Source organism: Choloepus didactylus, chromosome 12 (assembly GCF_015220235.1).
Source record: "Choloepus didactylus isolate mChoDid1 chromosome 12, mChoDid1.pri, whole genome shotgun sequence".
In the NCBI taxonomy this organism is placed as follows: domain Eukaryota; kingdom Metazoa; phylum Chordata; class Mammalia; order Pilosa; family Megalonychidae; genus Choloepus; species Choloepus didactylus.
In genome coordinates this window covers 64,752,813-64,770,681 of record NC_051318.1, presented here as the reverse complement: position 1 = coordinate 64,770,681, position 17,869 = coordinate 64,752,813, and the positions used below count along the sequence as shown (strand labels likewise).

Here is a 17,869-nt window from a genome sequence, read left to right as displayed (position 1 = left end):
AAAAACTAATCTGTTATCTCTATACTTGTGTTTGATTGAATTGGTTTAGTAATTAATAATAAATACCCACTTAGTAATGTTTAAAGGATTCAGATCAAAATTTTCACCCATTCCCTTTTCCAAGTCTATTTTGTCTATATTATTTTCCCCCATAGTCAAACCTTTAGCACCTAACACTATTAAGTGGGTATTTAAAATTCAACATAATTAATTCTTACTTCAAAAGATCATTAATAAGGAGAACCTAAGATGGCGGCTAGGTGAGACACGGCAAAATAACACCTCCGTGAAAAATACTAGATAAAACCAGAAGGTGACCCAGAATACCGGTTTCAGCGATGCACCAGCTGGACAAGTTCTGCTAGAACCACAGGGGCCATACACTTGGTGAAAACAGGAGTCTGCATTCTAAAATGAGTGAGTAAGCCTGCTGAAAGACCCGTAGCCACGCTGCAGTCTGGGGAAGCCAGGGGTTGGCATTTGGAGATGGACTAGTTCTTTTAAAAAAAAGAAAGGGAAAAACCCAGGAGCGGCTGCATTTGCGACGGTGAAACCCGCGCAGTGGAAGCACGGCAGAAGCAGTCTGAGCCAGCCTCTCAGTGTCTGGCTTGGAGGATAGCCCGCTGCAGATTCCCTCAAGCCAAGGGAACAGAGGTGAGAGCTGGAAGGAGAAAGAAACCCCGCGGCTTGCAGCCACTCCCCGGCGGGCTGGAGACACTCCTGCCCAGAGCCGTGCCCACAGCCCAGAGCAGTGCCAGTTGTCTCTGAGCTGGAAAGGAGGAACTGTGCAAGGAGAGGGGAGGGGTGGATACACCCAGTTCAGCCATCTTTGCATCAGGCTGAGAGCGCCCCTGCACAGCCCGGCATCCCAGGGCTTCCCTTGAGGGACGGCATGCACTTGTGACTTAGCATAGCCTTCCCTCAGCAGAGGTCCTGGAAGATCACAGCTGAGAAGGGGGGCCAGCTCGGAAAACCCAGGGACACTACATCAATGCCAGTGGTTTGTGTGTCAGCGTCAGAGAGGATCAGGGACAGAACTGAAATGAAGGCTTAGACTCTTGCAACAGCTTTGAAGCTCTGGAAACACCTGGGAGGGTTGAATATTAAAGCTGCCCTGCCTCCCTAGCCACCGGGACACACGCCCCACATTCAGGGAGGACGGCTCCAGCAACACACCCAAACTGAGTTCACCAACTGAACCCCACAAGAATCATTTCCCCACACACCTCAAGAACAAAGTTGAGAACTGACTTGAGGGGTATAGATGACTCGCAGATGCCATATGCTGGTTAGTTAGAGGAAGTGTACGCCACCAACTTGTAGTTTGAAAAATTAGATTGGTATTTTTTTTTACAGCTTGAAAGAACCTTATTAAGCAAAGCAAATGCCAAGAGGCCAAAAACATCAGAAAATCTTAATGCATATGATAAAACCAGATGATACAGAGAACGCAATCCCAAAGACCCAAATCAAAATACTAGAAGAGACACAGTACCTTGGCACAATTAATCAAAGAACTACAATCGAGGAATGAAAACATGGCAAAGGATATAAAGGACATGAAGAAGACCATGGAACAGGATATAAGGGACATAAAGAAGACCCTAGAAGAGCATAAAGAAGACATTACAAGAGTAAATAAAAAAATAGAAGTTCTTATGGAAATAAAAGAAACTGTTGGCCAAGTTAAAAAGACTCTGGATACTCATAATACAAGATTAGAGGAAGTTGAATAACAACTCAGTGTCCTAGAAGTCCACAGAACAGAAAATGAAAGAACAAAAGAAAGAATGGAGAAAAAAATCGAAAAAATCGAAATGGATCTCAGGGATATGACAGATAAAATAAAACGTCCAAACTTAAGACTCATTGGTGTCCCAGAAGGGGAAGAGAAGGGTAAAGGTCTAGAAAGAGTATTCAAAGAAATTGTTGGGGAAAACTTCCCCAACCTACACAGTATAAATACACAAAGCATAAATGCCCAGCGAACTCCAAATAGAATAAATCCAGATAAACCCACTCCGAGACATATTCTGATCAGACTCTCAAATACTGAAGAGAAGGAGCAAGTTCTGAAAGCAGCAAGAGAGAAGCAATTCACATACAAAGGAAACAACATAAGACTAAGTAGTGACTACTCAGCGGCCACCATGGAGGCGAGAAGGCAATGGCATGACATATTTAAAATTCTGAGAGAGAAAAATTTCCAACCAAGAATACTTTATCCAGCAAAACTCTCCTTCAAGTTTGAGGGAGAGCTTCAATTTTTCACAGACAAATGCTGAGAGATTTTGCTAATAAAAGACCTGCCCTACTTCAGATACTAAAGGGAGCCCTACCAACATAGAAAGAAAGGAGAAAGAGACATAGAGAATTTTAACAGACATATATAGAACCTTACATCCCAAATTACCAAGATGCTCATTTTTCTCTAGTGATCATGGATCTTTCTCCAGAATGGACTAATCTGCTGGGACATAAGACAAGCCTCAGTAAATTAAAAAAAAAAAAAAAAAAAAATTGGATATACTCAAAGCACATCCTCTGACCACAATGGAATACAAATAGAAGTCAATAATTTGTGAATTGTAACTCCACTATTTACTTCCTACATGATATAAAATACACAAACTGTAATGACAAATCAGCGGTTTTGAACTCGATGTAAAATATGTAAGTTTTGACAAGAACTATATAAAGGTGGGGGAATGGAGGAGTATAGGAGCATAGTTCATGTGTCCTATTGAAGTTAAGTTGGTATCAAAGAAAAACAAGATTGTTATGGATTTAAGAGTTTAATTTTAAGCCCCACAGTAAACACAAAGAAATTATCAGAGACTATGACCATAGAGATGAAAAGTAGAGTATGGGTTAAGAGAGATGGGGGAAGAGGCAATGGGGAGTTAAGAAATGAGTGTAGGGTTGCTGTTTGAGGTGAAGGGAAATTTCTAGTAATGGATGGTGGGAAAGAGATAGCATTACAACATTCTAAATGTGATTAATCCCACTAATGGAAGGCTAGGGAGGGGGTAGAATGGGAAGATTTAGGCTGTATATATGTTTCCACAATTGAGAAGAAAAAAAAAAGGACAGTCTAAATAGATGACATTTGAATGCCAGAGATGACCCTGGATGGGATCTGAGGATGGAGGACAGGAGGCTCAAAGGCACACAGTTGAGATATGGTGGGGGGGGGTGGGGGAATGTAAAATGTATGCTTTGTATCAATGTTGAATCTCTAGTACTTCTTAGCTGCATTTAATGGGATTGCATAAAAGAATGTTCTTGTTCATGGGAATTGTATATGTGAATTATAGTGTTTGTTCAAGGATGGGTGCAGCTAGGTCTCATACGTTCAGAAGACAGAGCAATAGATGATGGATGATAGAGAGGGAGGGAAAGAAAATACCGATATGACAGCATGTTAAAGCTGGTGGATTCGGGTATCAGGGGAGGGGGGTCAGGGTATGCTGGAGCTCTGTGTATGGGGTTTGTATTGTTTTTGCAACTGTTCCTATAACTTTGAATTTATTTCAAAATAAAATAAAACTTAAAAAATGGGAGCAAAATAAAGAAATAAAAGGCAAAATTTAAAAAAAAAAAAAGATCATTAATAAAGCCAATTCCAGTTATCATTTATAAAAGGGATAAGGGGATAACATGGTTTAAAAAAATCCTGAAACAATACTAAACTTACTGCTTGGACTGCTGATTCATAGCCAAAAAAAAAAAAAAAAAAAAAAAAAAAAGATGTGGACTCTTTTTCCCTACCAGCTTATAAGACTTCAAAAGGAAAAAGCATAGTTTAAGAGGGAGAAGGGGAAAAAGCAAAGTGCCTAAATAATCTGCTAACGATCATATATAGAAAAACTTTATGTGAATATATCTCAATAAAATTGCATTAAAAAAAGAGAAAAACTACAATGGAAACAGGCTATACCTGTGGTTCTGAAATTTGTCTGTCCATTAGAATCACCTAGGGATCTTTAAAAACATTCCAAAGCCCAGGCCACACTCTCAGACCATCTCTGAAGGTGTGGAATAAAGGCATCCATATTTTTGAAGCTCCCCCAGAAGATTCCAATGTGTAGAAAAATCTGGGAACCACTCAACTATATAATGTTATAATTACCAGTTATCATACTGAAAAAGGATTAGTGATTATAAAGTTTGTGTGCATCATTACTGTATATTAATATTTTTTTATTTCCACAACTTTCCTTGTCTATGTCAGTATACTTGCTTCAAATATCCCTTCTACTTCAAGAATAAATGTAAATGTTTTAATATCATGCATTATTAACTTGCTTGCTAAAATCCAATTGCTATTTTCTTCTCTTTTGATATATCAATAGGAATTGGCAGCTATGAAACAGATACTCATTAATATGCGTAGTAAGCATTATGGGGACAGCTTACCTCTTACTAAAAGGGAACCAAAAACTGTGATGGAAAATCAGAAATCAAAGACTTCAGATGTGCCTAGAGAACATGAAGACAGTACGTTTATACCCAAACCAACACTTTTTGTAAGTACAATAAAAAATAACAGAATTTTCATAGCTCTGGTTACACTAAATATATTTTACTCTTAAATTTCTTTCATTTATATTGGTTTCAAACTAATTTTAATAGTTTTATGAGAGGGGCCTTGTAAGATCATCTATATTAATCCATTTTCTGAATGTGTAATTACCTATCTTGCAGCTGATGGAAATTGGCCTAAACCTAAAGTTTACCTCCCCATGCCTCCAGAGACTAATTATAGGGCAATTTAAAAGGCACTTTAATTTACATAAGAATAAAAGGATGCAAAATATCACCTCCCCCCCCCACACACACACCACTGGTAAAACAGTATTTTTTGCTCTAGAAGTTTCTTCATAAAGTGTAAAACCAATCATACTGAAGTAAACCAAAATGTATCATTAGGTAGAAATGTATGTGCACAGAAATTAGGCAAAGAAATTAGGAAAATTTGGATTAAAGGTAGAGAAGATAAATTAGGAAATATTGAAAATGATATATTTTCACAAATAATAAGAACGAGGATAAAAAGGCAACAGACTCAAAATAGGATTAACATTATTAAATATTTCACTTTACTTCAGCAAGGTATCCCAACAATACTTTCATTTCTCAGAAGAAACTTGATTTTTACCCTCTGAACGTAGAGACTCAAAATTAGAAAGATCTTCTCTAAGATATTCTGATTCAGCAAAGCCCCAGAGTCTTCCTTTTTTTTTTTCAACTCCCTAGATGATTATAATAATTGGTCAAGTGTGGGCACTTCTGATCTAAGCCTTTTCATTGTACATTCAGATAATGCTACTCAAGGTCAATGAGATGCAAGAGATTTCTTAGTGATTATATAATTCAGTCTCCTTTTTAAAAAATGACAGAGTTGCAATCTAGATCAAATAAGGGATAATTACTGTAAGGATACATATGGCAGCAAGGGAGACCTAGCTGACAGGATGGAGAAAACAGGAAGCCTAGACTGACCAGCTTGTATAGAGCTCTTAGGGATTTCAGCAACTAAATCCATCGATCTTTTCCTCTAGTGGACATCAGCTTCCTTTTGTGTATATGTTTCTCTCCTAGTTTCTGCTTACTCATAATTTCCACTTTCTCCTAATTTTAACTTATTCATGGCCCTTTGTCTGAAGACAAGTTTCTATGCAACCTTTCTACATCTACTCTCTTGTAACCTAGTTCTCCCCATATTTTCCAAGAGCAAGAATGTAATTGGCACAGCTTATTCATATTAGGGCATGCTCATTGTGGCACGACTTCTTAGCACAATTAGTCAGCCCTAGAGTCTGGTGTATGCCCCCTTCTCCAACACTCCCCTAACTCCTCCCACCCCTGGCAACTTTGGCTCCTCAGCAGGGTCACATGATAATAAATATAGCTGCCTAAGGCTATTTATGGAGAAGGACCCTAGCTAGAGAAGTTTTCCTTAGAAACCAGGGGCTGAGATTATGGCAGATACTATGATAACAGCTACTATTTTATAATCTATAGGAAGAATTCAGGCTGAGTGCATGGACATTAATATGAAAAGTAGGATTAGATGAAAACCATAAATATTTAAAGCCTATCAGCATTCTCTGATCTATTTTTCTGTCTCTACTTTGTTTGAAGCAATTAACTACTCTTCTTGACCCTGTCCCTCCTACATTTCTGATTTTAGCTTGGTAACCTTTCTTGAAATCCTGGCTGTTAACTTGTATATGAGTAACATTAAGATTTCTGAAGATCCAAAGTGTAAAATATTAATTGGGTCGAGTTTTTTTCTTCTTTTTGCTTATCTGTATTTTCTATTTTTCTCTACAATGAACTTTCTCTTATAATAAGGGAAAAATTTCAAAGCAGATATTGAACTCAGCTATGTCCTAATGAAAACCAACCAACAGGTTATACTGTAAACCAGTCAGTTCAAGGCTATGTGCTAATGAAAAATTAGTACTGTAAACCGTCTGGGTAAATGGGACAAGTCATTTAGCACCCTAAGCTTGTTCTTATCTGTAAAATGGGAGGGAGTTTATATGAAGTGAGTTCTGGACTTCTTTTAAACTAACATGCTATGAGTCTTTTAAGGCTTCATATTTTTTACAGTTATTCTTTTAAATAACACTATTTTCAATTTTCTATACTATTTTCTTATATTTTCTCTGATCTGGTCTTATTAATAAAGAATTTATGATTCAAATATTTGAAAATAAGATGTAATCATTTCATTTCATAATCTTAAGGTTTTACAGCAGAAATGAAAATAACATTTCTAACTTACACATCCATTAGCTGAAATTATTTGCTGTGTTATTTGGTATTTTTCCCTGATATTGAATTCAAGGATGTATGCATGCATGCATGTTTGTATATGCATGGAAAATATGAGGAAAGCACACACAAAACTGTTACCGGCTAATGGGGTGGGGGTAAAACTGTGATGTAGGGAAGGAAAAGAAATAAGAGCTTGAGGTGTTTTGTTTTATGTGCTTTTATAATATGTGAACATTTTGCAGTATGCAGGTAATACTTAGATATGAAGACCACCCCAAAAGGTACATTTTATAGAATAACTCTAGCCACTTGAATAGCTGTGGCAAGGTTGTTGTTCTGACATTTAATATGCCAATAAAGACTAGATTGAACCACAAAACCTAAATGCTTTAAAGACTGAGGCTGTGTTCCCATTGCCTTGCACAGCACACAAAGCGGACACTCAAGTATTTGCTAACTATTTGAGGGAAAAAGAATAGCAGTTATTTGCCTCCCCAGTTTTTAGTTACCTCCTTAGCTAGTAAAACACTAAACTGAGTGAGGAACTTTACTGTTAAACTAAACCTGAGGAAGGGCAAAATCAGCAGCTCCCTCCCAACACTTCTTCATTCTCTGTCATTCAGAAACAACCAGTTCATTCCCACTTACTTTGTCTCTCAAGGTGGCTTTTAGCTCTGCTAGCTCTTTTTTCTGGCCTCACTTATCTCCTTCCTAGAAAAAAGAAAAGGAGCTCTCCAAATCCTTTTTGGACCACCTTGCCTTTTTCCTTCCAGAGCAGCTTACATTATCTTTCACTAGTTTTCTGCTGCCATCCTATTCCAAAACACCACTTATACTCAGGATTCATATCATTATCACTAATTTCTCAGTTCCGTCTCAAAAATACAGATACCAGGAACCCTGCTTTTAGTCTTTTCTCCAAGCTGATTGTAAACATTAAAATAAGAACGAGCCATAGGCTCCAAGTAAAGACTATAATAAAAATGTTCAGCACTGAGATATAATTTATGAAAACTCTGTTACAAGTAAGTTTTGGGGGGGTGGGGCGCTCAGGTCTGGGCTCATATTGGTTATTTCATTGATTAGCATATGTTGGAAGGGTGAATTAAGCTTACATAATTTATATGTAAGTGGTTATATGAACCATGTCTTTCTCCAGATGTGATTTAGAAGACTACATATGGTCCACTGGAAGGGGAAAAATAGTAGAATAAGTACAACTTAATTCAACAAGTGTGTGCTGACTATATACAAAAGTAATGTCTAACTTTTGATAGACATTGTAGACTGTCTGATAGTGAAGATAGTTTTAAAAAACACTTCTCTAGGGTCAAGGATAAGTAGATAATAATAGCATAAAGGGAAATTGAGTAACTACTTTAAGGAAAATACAAACTGCCATTGAAATTCACAGAAAGAATAGATACTATGATAATTGGTGGGCTCCAGGAAAGCCTTGTGAGAAAAGAAGTATTTCAGCTTGTCTTTGAAGAATGGCTAGTATTTAGACAAGGGAAGATGATTCTAGAGAATTAGAAATTCCAAGTGGAAAGAAAATGAAATATTCATAAAGTATTTTCTAACTTGTGCTCCTTTTCCTTATTCAAGAATAGGATAGCTAATAGGTATTTTCTGTATCTAGATCTCTTCCTTTCTTACTACAGTCTTATGCCAGACTAGTCATTTCACCACCCATTAACACTTTCTCTAGGACAAATGGGAAATAAAAGTATATAGGTTATAAAAATAGTTTATCTCATTATTATTGTTCATAGAGATATTTTATAATTTTCACCAAAAATGAAATTTAGCAGTTATTTGAAATAAATATTATGACAAACACAATTGGATATACTAAGTAGGTGACACAAGATGCCACACTGAGGTCGCATTGCCACAGGGTCATGTGCCTTCCAACTCTTTTCACCTAATATTACACATGGAAAAGTATATTTGTATGGCACACTGCGGTAAATGAACTTTGCTGGTAGATTGAATAGGCTCCAACTGCCCCAGGCCTTGCCAGTGTGGCCGAGGGCTTCAGTAGCTCACCATATCTATAACACTTTCTTGGCACATTTGTTTGGAAGCTCTGTTCTCACTTATTAATGTTGAATCTAGGTTCAACTCATCCAAGTGTGATCAGACCTCAAGATAACTGGTTACCTACTCTTACATTTAGAAAATAATAATTTTTCAATTACTAATGTCAGAAATACTAATTGCAACCTCTTCCTGAAGCAGTTTAGCTCTTAAGCTAAATTAGAAATAAGGAATTTCTTAGTGAGCATGGAAGTAGGATAAAGATGATTGAATGATTTCACAGGGTCTCTCATATGGTGTAGTAAACTGGATCAACTATCCTAGATTCTCGTTAAGTTGGGCCCTGCCTATAAATACTCACAAATATTTATTTATTGGGTTCACAGTTCATATGTTTCTCAGAAAACAAAGTAATATATCTATCATACATAGTCTTTCTTTTCCTTAGAGAAATGGTACTAGTTAAACACCAATAGATTCTTTTCCTAGATTCCCAGAGTATCTACCAGGCTTACTATGTCTGCATTTATCAGACATCATTCTTTCTCATTTTAACATACTTTAATATGTTATAATCCCCACATTATATTTATGGTTTAGTTGTCTACCTCTAGATGACACGAAGGTACCTATCTTATCAGTTATGTCTCTCCGGAATCACGTGGTAACATAGTAAATTACTTTTGGTAGATTTCTAGTTATTCCTGTCATTTGCTTCTTCCACAGCTTTCTGAGCTCTTTACTAAATCTGGAATTTGGTGTACGTTGAGGCTGTATTGTTTCTTTATAAAATTACAAATGTAATTAACCTAAACAGCACAACAAAATTGAGGCAGTGTTCCCAGTATAAAAAATTACCAAACATAAGTGTCCACCTCAATTAAAAGGTTAATTATTTTAATAACTGAAGAAACAAATCTAAATTTGTTACATAAAACACCATCCTATGGATTTGAGGGCAAGTAACTCTAAGGACAGTAGTATAAAAGAAACACTACTACTCAAACAGCTAAAAAAAAGTGGAGTTACTAAAATAAAAAAGCGATTAATTGTATATCTGAATTATTTTATTGCACCCTTTTTTTTTTTTTTAGCAGTCTTCTATCAGGAGTCAGGAAAGTTTTTCTGTAAAGGGCAAGTTACTAGTATTTTGGACTTTTTGAGCTACATAGTCTCCATTGCATATTCTTCATTTTTTGTGTTTTGTTCCATTTTGTTTTAACCTCTCTTTTAAAATGTCAAAACCATTCCTTAGCAGACAGTCCATGCAAAAACACACCATGGACCATCCCTTACCAATCCCAGATCTGTCTTATGCTAGTTGCTCAGTACTAATCAGGAGTTGACAAAGGCTTAGAAACTCTCAATGTCTGGAAGTCAGGGCTGCCATAATGGATAGCACCTTATTGACTAAAATATCTAGAAATGAAGAATAATACACATTTAATGAGAATCAGAAATCAACTTTCCACAATCACTATCATCTAATTGGAGTGTATTTAAATTTTGGTATGGTTAGACTTAGATACCAATTTAGACCAGGTATCACTAATGTATATCCGATCCTAATGTAATTGACTGAGAACGTGAATTTCTGACAATATCATCACTGAGGGCAGAAGTTCACCAATAGAAGGATTAAGTACAACAGTGAATTTGACTTCATACAGCAGAATATGCTGTTTCCATGCCTTATTTGTTAACATTTCCACTCAATAATTGAGGTTCTGATTGGAATCATAAATACTTCTCATCATGCTTGTAAAGTGTGATGTGCCTGATTAGTTGAAGCCACATTCTTACATTATTGTTAGTGATATTTTCTATCATATTATGTAGGGGAAACTCTTAAATTAAGACTCACATGAGACTTTACGTCAAGACTTAAACAGAACTGAGAGGCTCAGTTATAGCAGACCCAAACAACATTCATTCATGCACGCATTTATTCAAAAAATATTTATTGAGCACCTACTTTGTGCCAAACACTGTTCTAGGCAGTAAGGATATAAAAATTCCTGCCTCCCTGAAGCTTTCAGCCTTGGATGGAGATAGACTATAAACCAACCAACCAACAAAGTGTAAATTATATAGGATGTGAAAACAACAAAAGCTATGGAAAAAGTAAAACAGGAAAGGGGAATGAGGAATGGAGTAGAATGGCCTTCCTGAGAAAGTGACACTTACAAGCTCAAGAAGAACCTACATGCTAAAGATTTTTGAGCAACTGGATTTTTTTAGATGGCATCACTTTCTTGTATTACTGAGGGAAGTTTAAATGGCAGCACACCCAAGTAAAAACAGATTCAGATGGAAACCTGCTTTGCTATTAAATACATAAGAGTTAAGGTCCTATTACTTTATTTTTTACATTTTTTCTTTATATGATAGAATGTGAAATATAAAATAATGTAACTTTTTTTTATTGTGAAATATACCATATATACAGAACCTTTCAAACTACAGTTTAACAAGTAGTTAGCAAATTTCAAAAAATGTTATGGGTTACAGTTCCACAACTTCAGTTATTTCCTTCTAGCTATTCTAATACCCTAGCATCTAAAAAATATATGTTTATAAAAAGATTCAATATTCATAATCCTTTGTTAAATCCTGTTCTAGTTTGCTAATGCTGTGGAATGCAAAACACCAGAGATGGATTGGCTTTTATAAAAAGGGGGTTTATTTGGCTACACAGTTACAGTCTTAAGGCCATAAAGTGTCCAAGGTAACACATCAGTAATTGGGTACCTTCACTGGAGGATGGCCAGTGGCGTCCGGAAAACTTCTGTTAGCTGGGAAGGCACATGGCTGGCATCTGCTCCAAAGTTCTGGTTTCAAAATGGCTTTCTCCCAGGACATTCCTCTCTAGCAAGCTTGCTCCTCTTCAAAACGTCACTCACAGCTGCACTGAGTTCCTTCTCTTTGAGTCAGCTCATTTATATGGCTCCACTGATCAAGGCCCACCCTGAATGAGTGGGGCCATGCCTCCATGGGCATATCTCATCAGAGTCATCACCCACGGCTGGGTGGGGCAAATTCCAGGCAAATCTAATCAGCACCAAAACGTCTGCCCCACAAGACTACATCAAAGAATATGGCTTTTTCTGGGGGACATAATACATTCAAACCGGCACAAATCCTATCTTATCCATTGCTACCCCTTCTTCTTACTTAATCACTTTCTTGATCTTTAGGGATGTGTAGGTAGTGACCATTCTAACTTGTTCATATTGAAAAGGAGTGTCAACATTATGAGGAAGGGGCTGCTAATTTAACTTTTTTAACAGCAAAGTCCAGTTAGTTACCATTGGAAACAATACACTTTTTCAGTACTGCTGCTGTTTCTCAAAACGTTTTTGAGACAGTTTGAATTGTCTTTCTGAGTCGATGGCACATTTTTTTGAAGGTGTTAATTTGAGCTTTACTCCACGCACAGTGTCTCACATTCCAATAATGGAAACTGTATCACAATACACTGTGATAAATACTAAATAGGAGGCAAGTGCAGAATACTGAAAGAGTCTCATTTGTATTCTCAGACCTTGGCAGCAGCAGTGAAAGATGAATTAGAGGAATAAAAGGAAAAGTGGCAGCAGACTTTTATTATTAATTAATGCTGAAGTTTAGAAGTTGGGAGTAGGGGTAGGGAGTGGACAAGGAGGAAGAAGTGGCAGCTGTAGTGTTAAATTTGGGAGTGGGGTAAGGGACAGAGAAAGAAGAGTGGGGGACAAATAATACTTGCTAATTGAAAATGGAGTGAAAGAGGTATGTAAAGTAACTAGACGAGTGCTCATATTTTATATTATATTTTATGTCACAAGCACACCTCTTAATTACTGTGGAATATGAAGAAAAATAAAATCACATAGGAAGAGATTTTAAAATTAAATGCTCCCAAATATTATAATCTTTAAAGTATACCTTAAATCATATGGTCAGGAAAAGTTCTATGGTATCTGTTTTACATTAAAAAACTAAAGTTTAGGCTATGAAATATTAATTAGTGATTCAAAACTATAATGATATCCAATTGTATCCAATGTAAAAATGTGGGTAATATAGAGACCAGCCACCACATACTATTATTAATATATAACTCATTTAGATTAAAAATTGGCAATAGAAGTGTGTTTGTTCATTTAACCAAATTTTTTGAACATTATTTTTTGACTTCCCTTAAGAAACTCACAGTTTATTGAGTGAGTGATTCAAGTCAGCAATTGTAATGATCATACCATAAGGTAGTATTGTCTGCTTTAAATTCTTGACAGGAACACCAAAAGAAGCCTTTAAGGTATCAGAGCAGACTTCCTAGAGGAGGTGACCTTTGATTTAAGTCTAGAAAAACAAATAGGAATGAGTTCCTCAGGCAGAGAGGAAGGACATCAAGTGGGAAATACTGTTAATAGTTAGCATTTATTGAGAGCTAACTGCTTTACGTGCATTATTTCATTTTATCCTCCTAACAACTCTCTGAGGTAGATTACTGAATCCTTTAGGAAACAACACATTCTGAAGGGACAGGCACATGGAAACCAACAGGTGATGATGAACGTTCCTCAGTAATAGGAACTCTGTGAAGCTGTAACCACTCCTAGCCTTCAGGGGGCAAGAGAAGGTATTAGAGCCTCCTTATGGAAACTTTGATTTTCCTTCGAAGAATTTAGCCACTGCCAAATCATGACCAGGCAAAAAGGAGCTAAGCAATAAATATTCCGATTTCTTTCTTCTCCCACCAACAACATGCTGTGCCTTCCATTGGCTGAACCTAGTCAGAAACCAGAAGGCAAGGCTGACAGCCTCGTGGGGCACAGAGAAGGATGGAAAAGGTTAGAGAGGAAATCTGAGGACAATATCCAGCACAGTCATTTTTTATTATCCCCATATTACATATGAAGTAACTGAGAAGTCATTAACTTGCCCAAGTTTCTGAAGTTAACAAATGACTGGAACTGTTTCATGGTTCACCAGCCTGTGCTTTAGCTATCCTTTGCTCAAAGCCACAGAAGTCAAAAGAAGCGTGGCGTTGAGTGCCTACTGGGGGCCAGACACTTTACTGATGAAGGTACAACATTAAACAAGGTAAACACTGAATTATTTGAGGATAGGTCAGCATTGTAGGAATTGTGCCCACTAATAGTTTAATGGCTTAAGGAAATTATTTTAATTTCTCAGATAAAGACCTGGAGATAAGCATATCAAGGTTAGCGTATGGCTTTTGAAGTTATCAGGGATTTACATTTGTTCACTTTTCTCTTCCTCTATCCTTGGTGTGTAGCCGCTGTCCTCAGAAGCACAGTATGATTGCTGTAGCTTCAACCATTACATCTGCATTCTAAGTAGGAAGCAAGAAGAAAGTGGGAAATACCATCTCCCTTTCTAAAAGAGTTTTCCCATAAGTTCTGCCAGTATCTTCAACTTTTATCCCATTGACCAGAACTGAGTCACATGGCCTACCTAACAGCAAGGGAAGCTGATAAATATAGTCTAAATAGGTGAGCCCATTACTCCTCTAATTCAATCACAGCTCTGTTATTAAGAAGGGCAAAATAGGTACAGGCTAGGCAACCAGCAGCCTCTTCACAGGGTCTTACTCATTTCTATATCCCCAGAACCTAACACAAGGACCTGACATGTTGTAGGTGTTCAATAAAGTACTGTTAAAATAATTTGAACTACAAATAATTTAGTGCATGTGGGAGAATGTCAAGAGATAGGATTGGAGTTGAAAATATGGGCCAGATCCTAAAGGGTCTTATCTCCTAAGTTAAATTTAGTTAGAACATGACAGTGATAGTGAAGTTCCCCCAAAATAACCTGGGAATAGGAGCATACAGTCTTATGGGAGCAAACTATGAAATTAACTTAAATTGGGTGTGATCAAACATCTGAAAATTCGCCTTAAGGAATGGAAAAGCATTTAGTGTCCAGGATAGAGCTATACTTGACTGCAGCACATCTGCTTTGTTAACACATCTGAATAAAAAAATGTGTCAATGTGGAGGGGAGTGAAAGGTGGGGTGGAGGAGATTGTCTACAGTGGATAAGACTTAGATAAAAGGAAAGTCAGGGCGGAACTGTCACTTAAAATCTTGTACTGCCTTTTTTTTGAGTATTAAAACTTTTTTTTTTTTTTCTTTTACCAACATCTTTCTCCTGGTGTGGTCTCTATAATGTACACAAAACATCTGGGAAGACTGACTCCTTTTTAATATTTAAAAAATAAATAAATAAATAAGGTAAAGGGATAAACTATTATACATATCCATATGCCTATGTACCTGTATGTATGTATATTTAGAAATGCAGTCCTTCACAGTTTTAAGCAGATACAAGTGGGAAAAGAATAAACTGCATATTTAATTTACTATAATCTATTGTGTAAAATAGGATGTTTTGATTCCTCATATAAGGAGTTCTTAGTACTTTGTCCTGTAATGGTACTCCTCCCTGCTGTTTTCTTACTACTCTGTACAGCCTGACTCTTTTCATCTTTTCAGGGTGAAATGATTAAACAGCAACCAGACATACTCTGGTAAATGCTTAGCAATTCAAAAGATCCAAAACACAATAATTTGGGCAGAGTAATTTTTCAATAAATATCTATTGAGTGAATGAAGATCCATATCTATATAGATAAGAGAGCTAAAAGGATGTGTCCTTCACTTTTATAATTATCTTTGAAAATAGAATCAATTCATAAAATACTAACCTCTGTAAAATATGTTAAGTACAGGGTTTTTGCCGAAACACATAGGTATATGTCTTTTCCTACACATATATATATGCCAAGTGTGCTGGTTTGAATGTATTATATCCCCCAAAACACCATTATCTTTGATGCAATCTTGTGTGGGCAGACATATTAGTGTTGATTAGATTGTAATTCTTTGAGTGAAGTTTCCATGGAGATGTGGCCCACCCAATTGTGGGTGATAACTCTGATTAGATAATTTCCATGGAGGTATGGCCCTGCCCATTTAGCATGGGCCTTGATTGGTTTACTAGAGCACTATATAAGCTCAGACAGAAGGAAAGAGCATGCTACAGCCACAAGGGACAGTTGGAAGAACACACAGAGAGCTGAGAGCAACTGAGAGTAACATTTTGAAGAGCACCTGCAGCTAAGAGCAGACAGAATGCCCCAAGGGCAACATTTTGGAGAACGCCATTTTGAAACATAACCTGGGAACAAGCAGATGCCAGCCACAAGCCTTCTGAGTTAACAGAAGTTTTCCGGACACCAATAGCCATTCTTCAGTGAAGGTAGCCCCTTACCTTGGACACTTTATGGCCTTAAGACTGTAACTTTGTAACCAAATAAACCCTCTTTATAAAAGCCAATCCATTTCTGGTATTTTGCAAAAGGGCAGCATTAGCAAACTAGAACACCAAGTGAAAGATTATTTCTGTCACAGACAAAACTTTCGTCCTTTAGGATCCTTCTGAATTAAAGAAATTATTTACAGCAATTTTACACTTAAAGCCTCAATGTATTTAGGTACTTAGTTCTCTGAATTACCTCTTTTGTCCTACTTGTAAGCATTTGGTTTGATTTTTTTTTTTTTTTTTTTTTTAACAGACCAAAAAAGAAGCACCTGAGTGGTCTAAGAAACTAAAGATGAAGAAGACTTAGTGTTTCGGATGTATTTGTAACATCATTATTACTCTGGAAGTTATTTTTCTGATGAAAAAAGTTTGTCTTAATCATGTACTTGGCATTTTAAAAATAACTAATTTAAAGTTTATTTAAACTAAATGTTAAATTAACAGATTTCAGCATAATAAAATGTATAAAATGTAAAAGATAGTATACTTTGTATTGGTTTTGTCTATTTTGATACAGAATATGGTGTGCCCTGTTGATTTATATTTTGTAGCTTTCATAATTGTTCAGTGCATTTTAAAGTATGTGGCTTATAAATATTGATTAGGTATATATTTTCTAGACTAAATAAATTCCAAGTTTAAGATCTCATAAAACAAGTGCCAAGACACATTACATTAAAAAAAAAAATGGAGAATCATCTGTGAAGTCTACTAGAAGGCATTTCAAATGCCTAATAATGGTGGTCAGATACCACGTAAGTGGGTATGGATTGCTGATTATTTCTTTGGGCTCTATTTTTTCTTGTATTTCATGTTATTATTAACCAATAAAATTTGGTGAAAATTCTGTTATTCTATAGGTCAAATAAAAATTTGGTGGAAAGTCTATTGTTACATTGGTCAAAATAGTGCTGGGCCAGATGTAATATGGACCAAATTTCTGATTATTGAGGGGGAAAAAACAGGATTTTTCCTTTTCTCATTTAAGACCTATAATTTATGGGAAAAAAGGGAGAAAAGGGAGGGAGAGGGGAAATATATATCATGTTTTTTCAACCTTGACACTGTTGACATTTGGGGCTAGATAATTCTCTGTTAGGGGAGAGGGGTGGAATATTGTAGGAGCTTTAGCAGCATCCTGACCTCCACTAGATGCCAGTAAGATGCCAGTAACATCCCACCCCCACCCCCAGTTGTGACAACCAAAAATGCTCCATGTCCACCGGGGTAGCAAAATCAATACACCCCACACATACACCCCTGCCACTGATATACATATCAATGATCATCCTTCTAGATATAAAAAAAGAATACTACGTCTACAGTTTTCTTTGAAAGTCACAGTACTATGCTATTGAGTGTGAGAGATCAGAAAAAGGCTTGTAAATATGCTTGTAAATTTGTTAATGACCTAAAAACCCTGAGCTCATCCCCCTTTTTTGTTATTTGGGTACATCTTCTAATATGTAACTTTCTGAAACAAAGGTTTATGAAAATGGCTTTTCTCAGACATGCATTTTAAATCCATGATAACGTTATAGTTCATTAAGAGTAAACTGTGTAGACATAATTTCACATTTCCATCTATTTTATTTTCAACTCTAGTTGTTAGACTCAAATCACTTTATAATTTAGTTCAATCAACCCAATTTTTTACATGTACATATTTTAATATAAATGAATACTGATTCATTAACCAGGTTAC

The 17,869-nt window shown here is 36.4% G+C and overlaps 1 protein-coding gene across 3 annotated transcripts in view; it reads left to right on the top strand.

Moving 5' to 3' along the window:
* PIBF1 (progesterone immunomodulatory binding factor 1) overlaps positions 1-17,035 on the top strand; it is a 360,124-nt gene extending 343,089 nt beyond the window's left edge. For 2 of the 3 annotated variants that reach the window (XM_037799988.1, XM_037799987.1), the window contains 2 exons: positions 4,356-4,529; positions 16,418-17,035. In XM_037799988.1, coding sequence (XP_037655916.1) covers positions 4,356-4,529; positions 16,418-16,471 — 228 coding nt within the window. In that variant the 3' untranslated portion in view covers positions 16,472-17,035. The remainder of the gene's footprint in view (positions 1-4,355; positions 4,530-16,417) is intronic. The other variant, XM_037799986.1, reaches the window with a different exon arrangement.
* Positions 17,036-17,869: the final 834 nt, after the last annotated feature.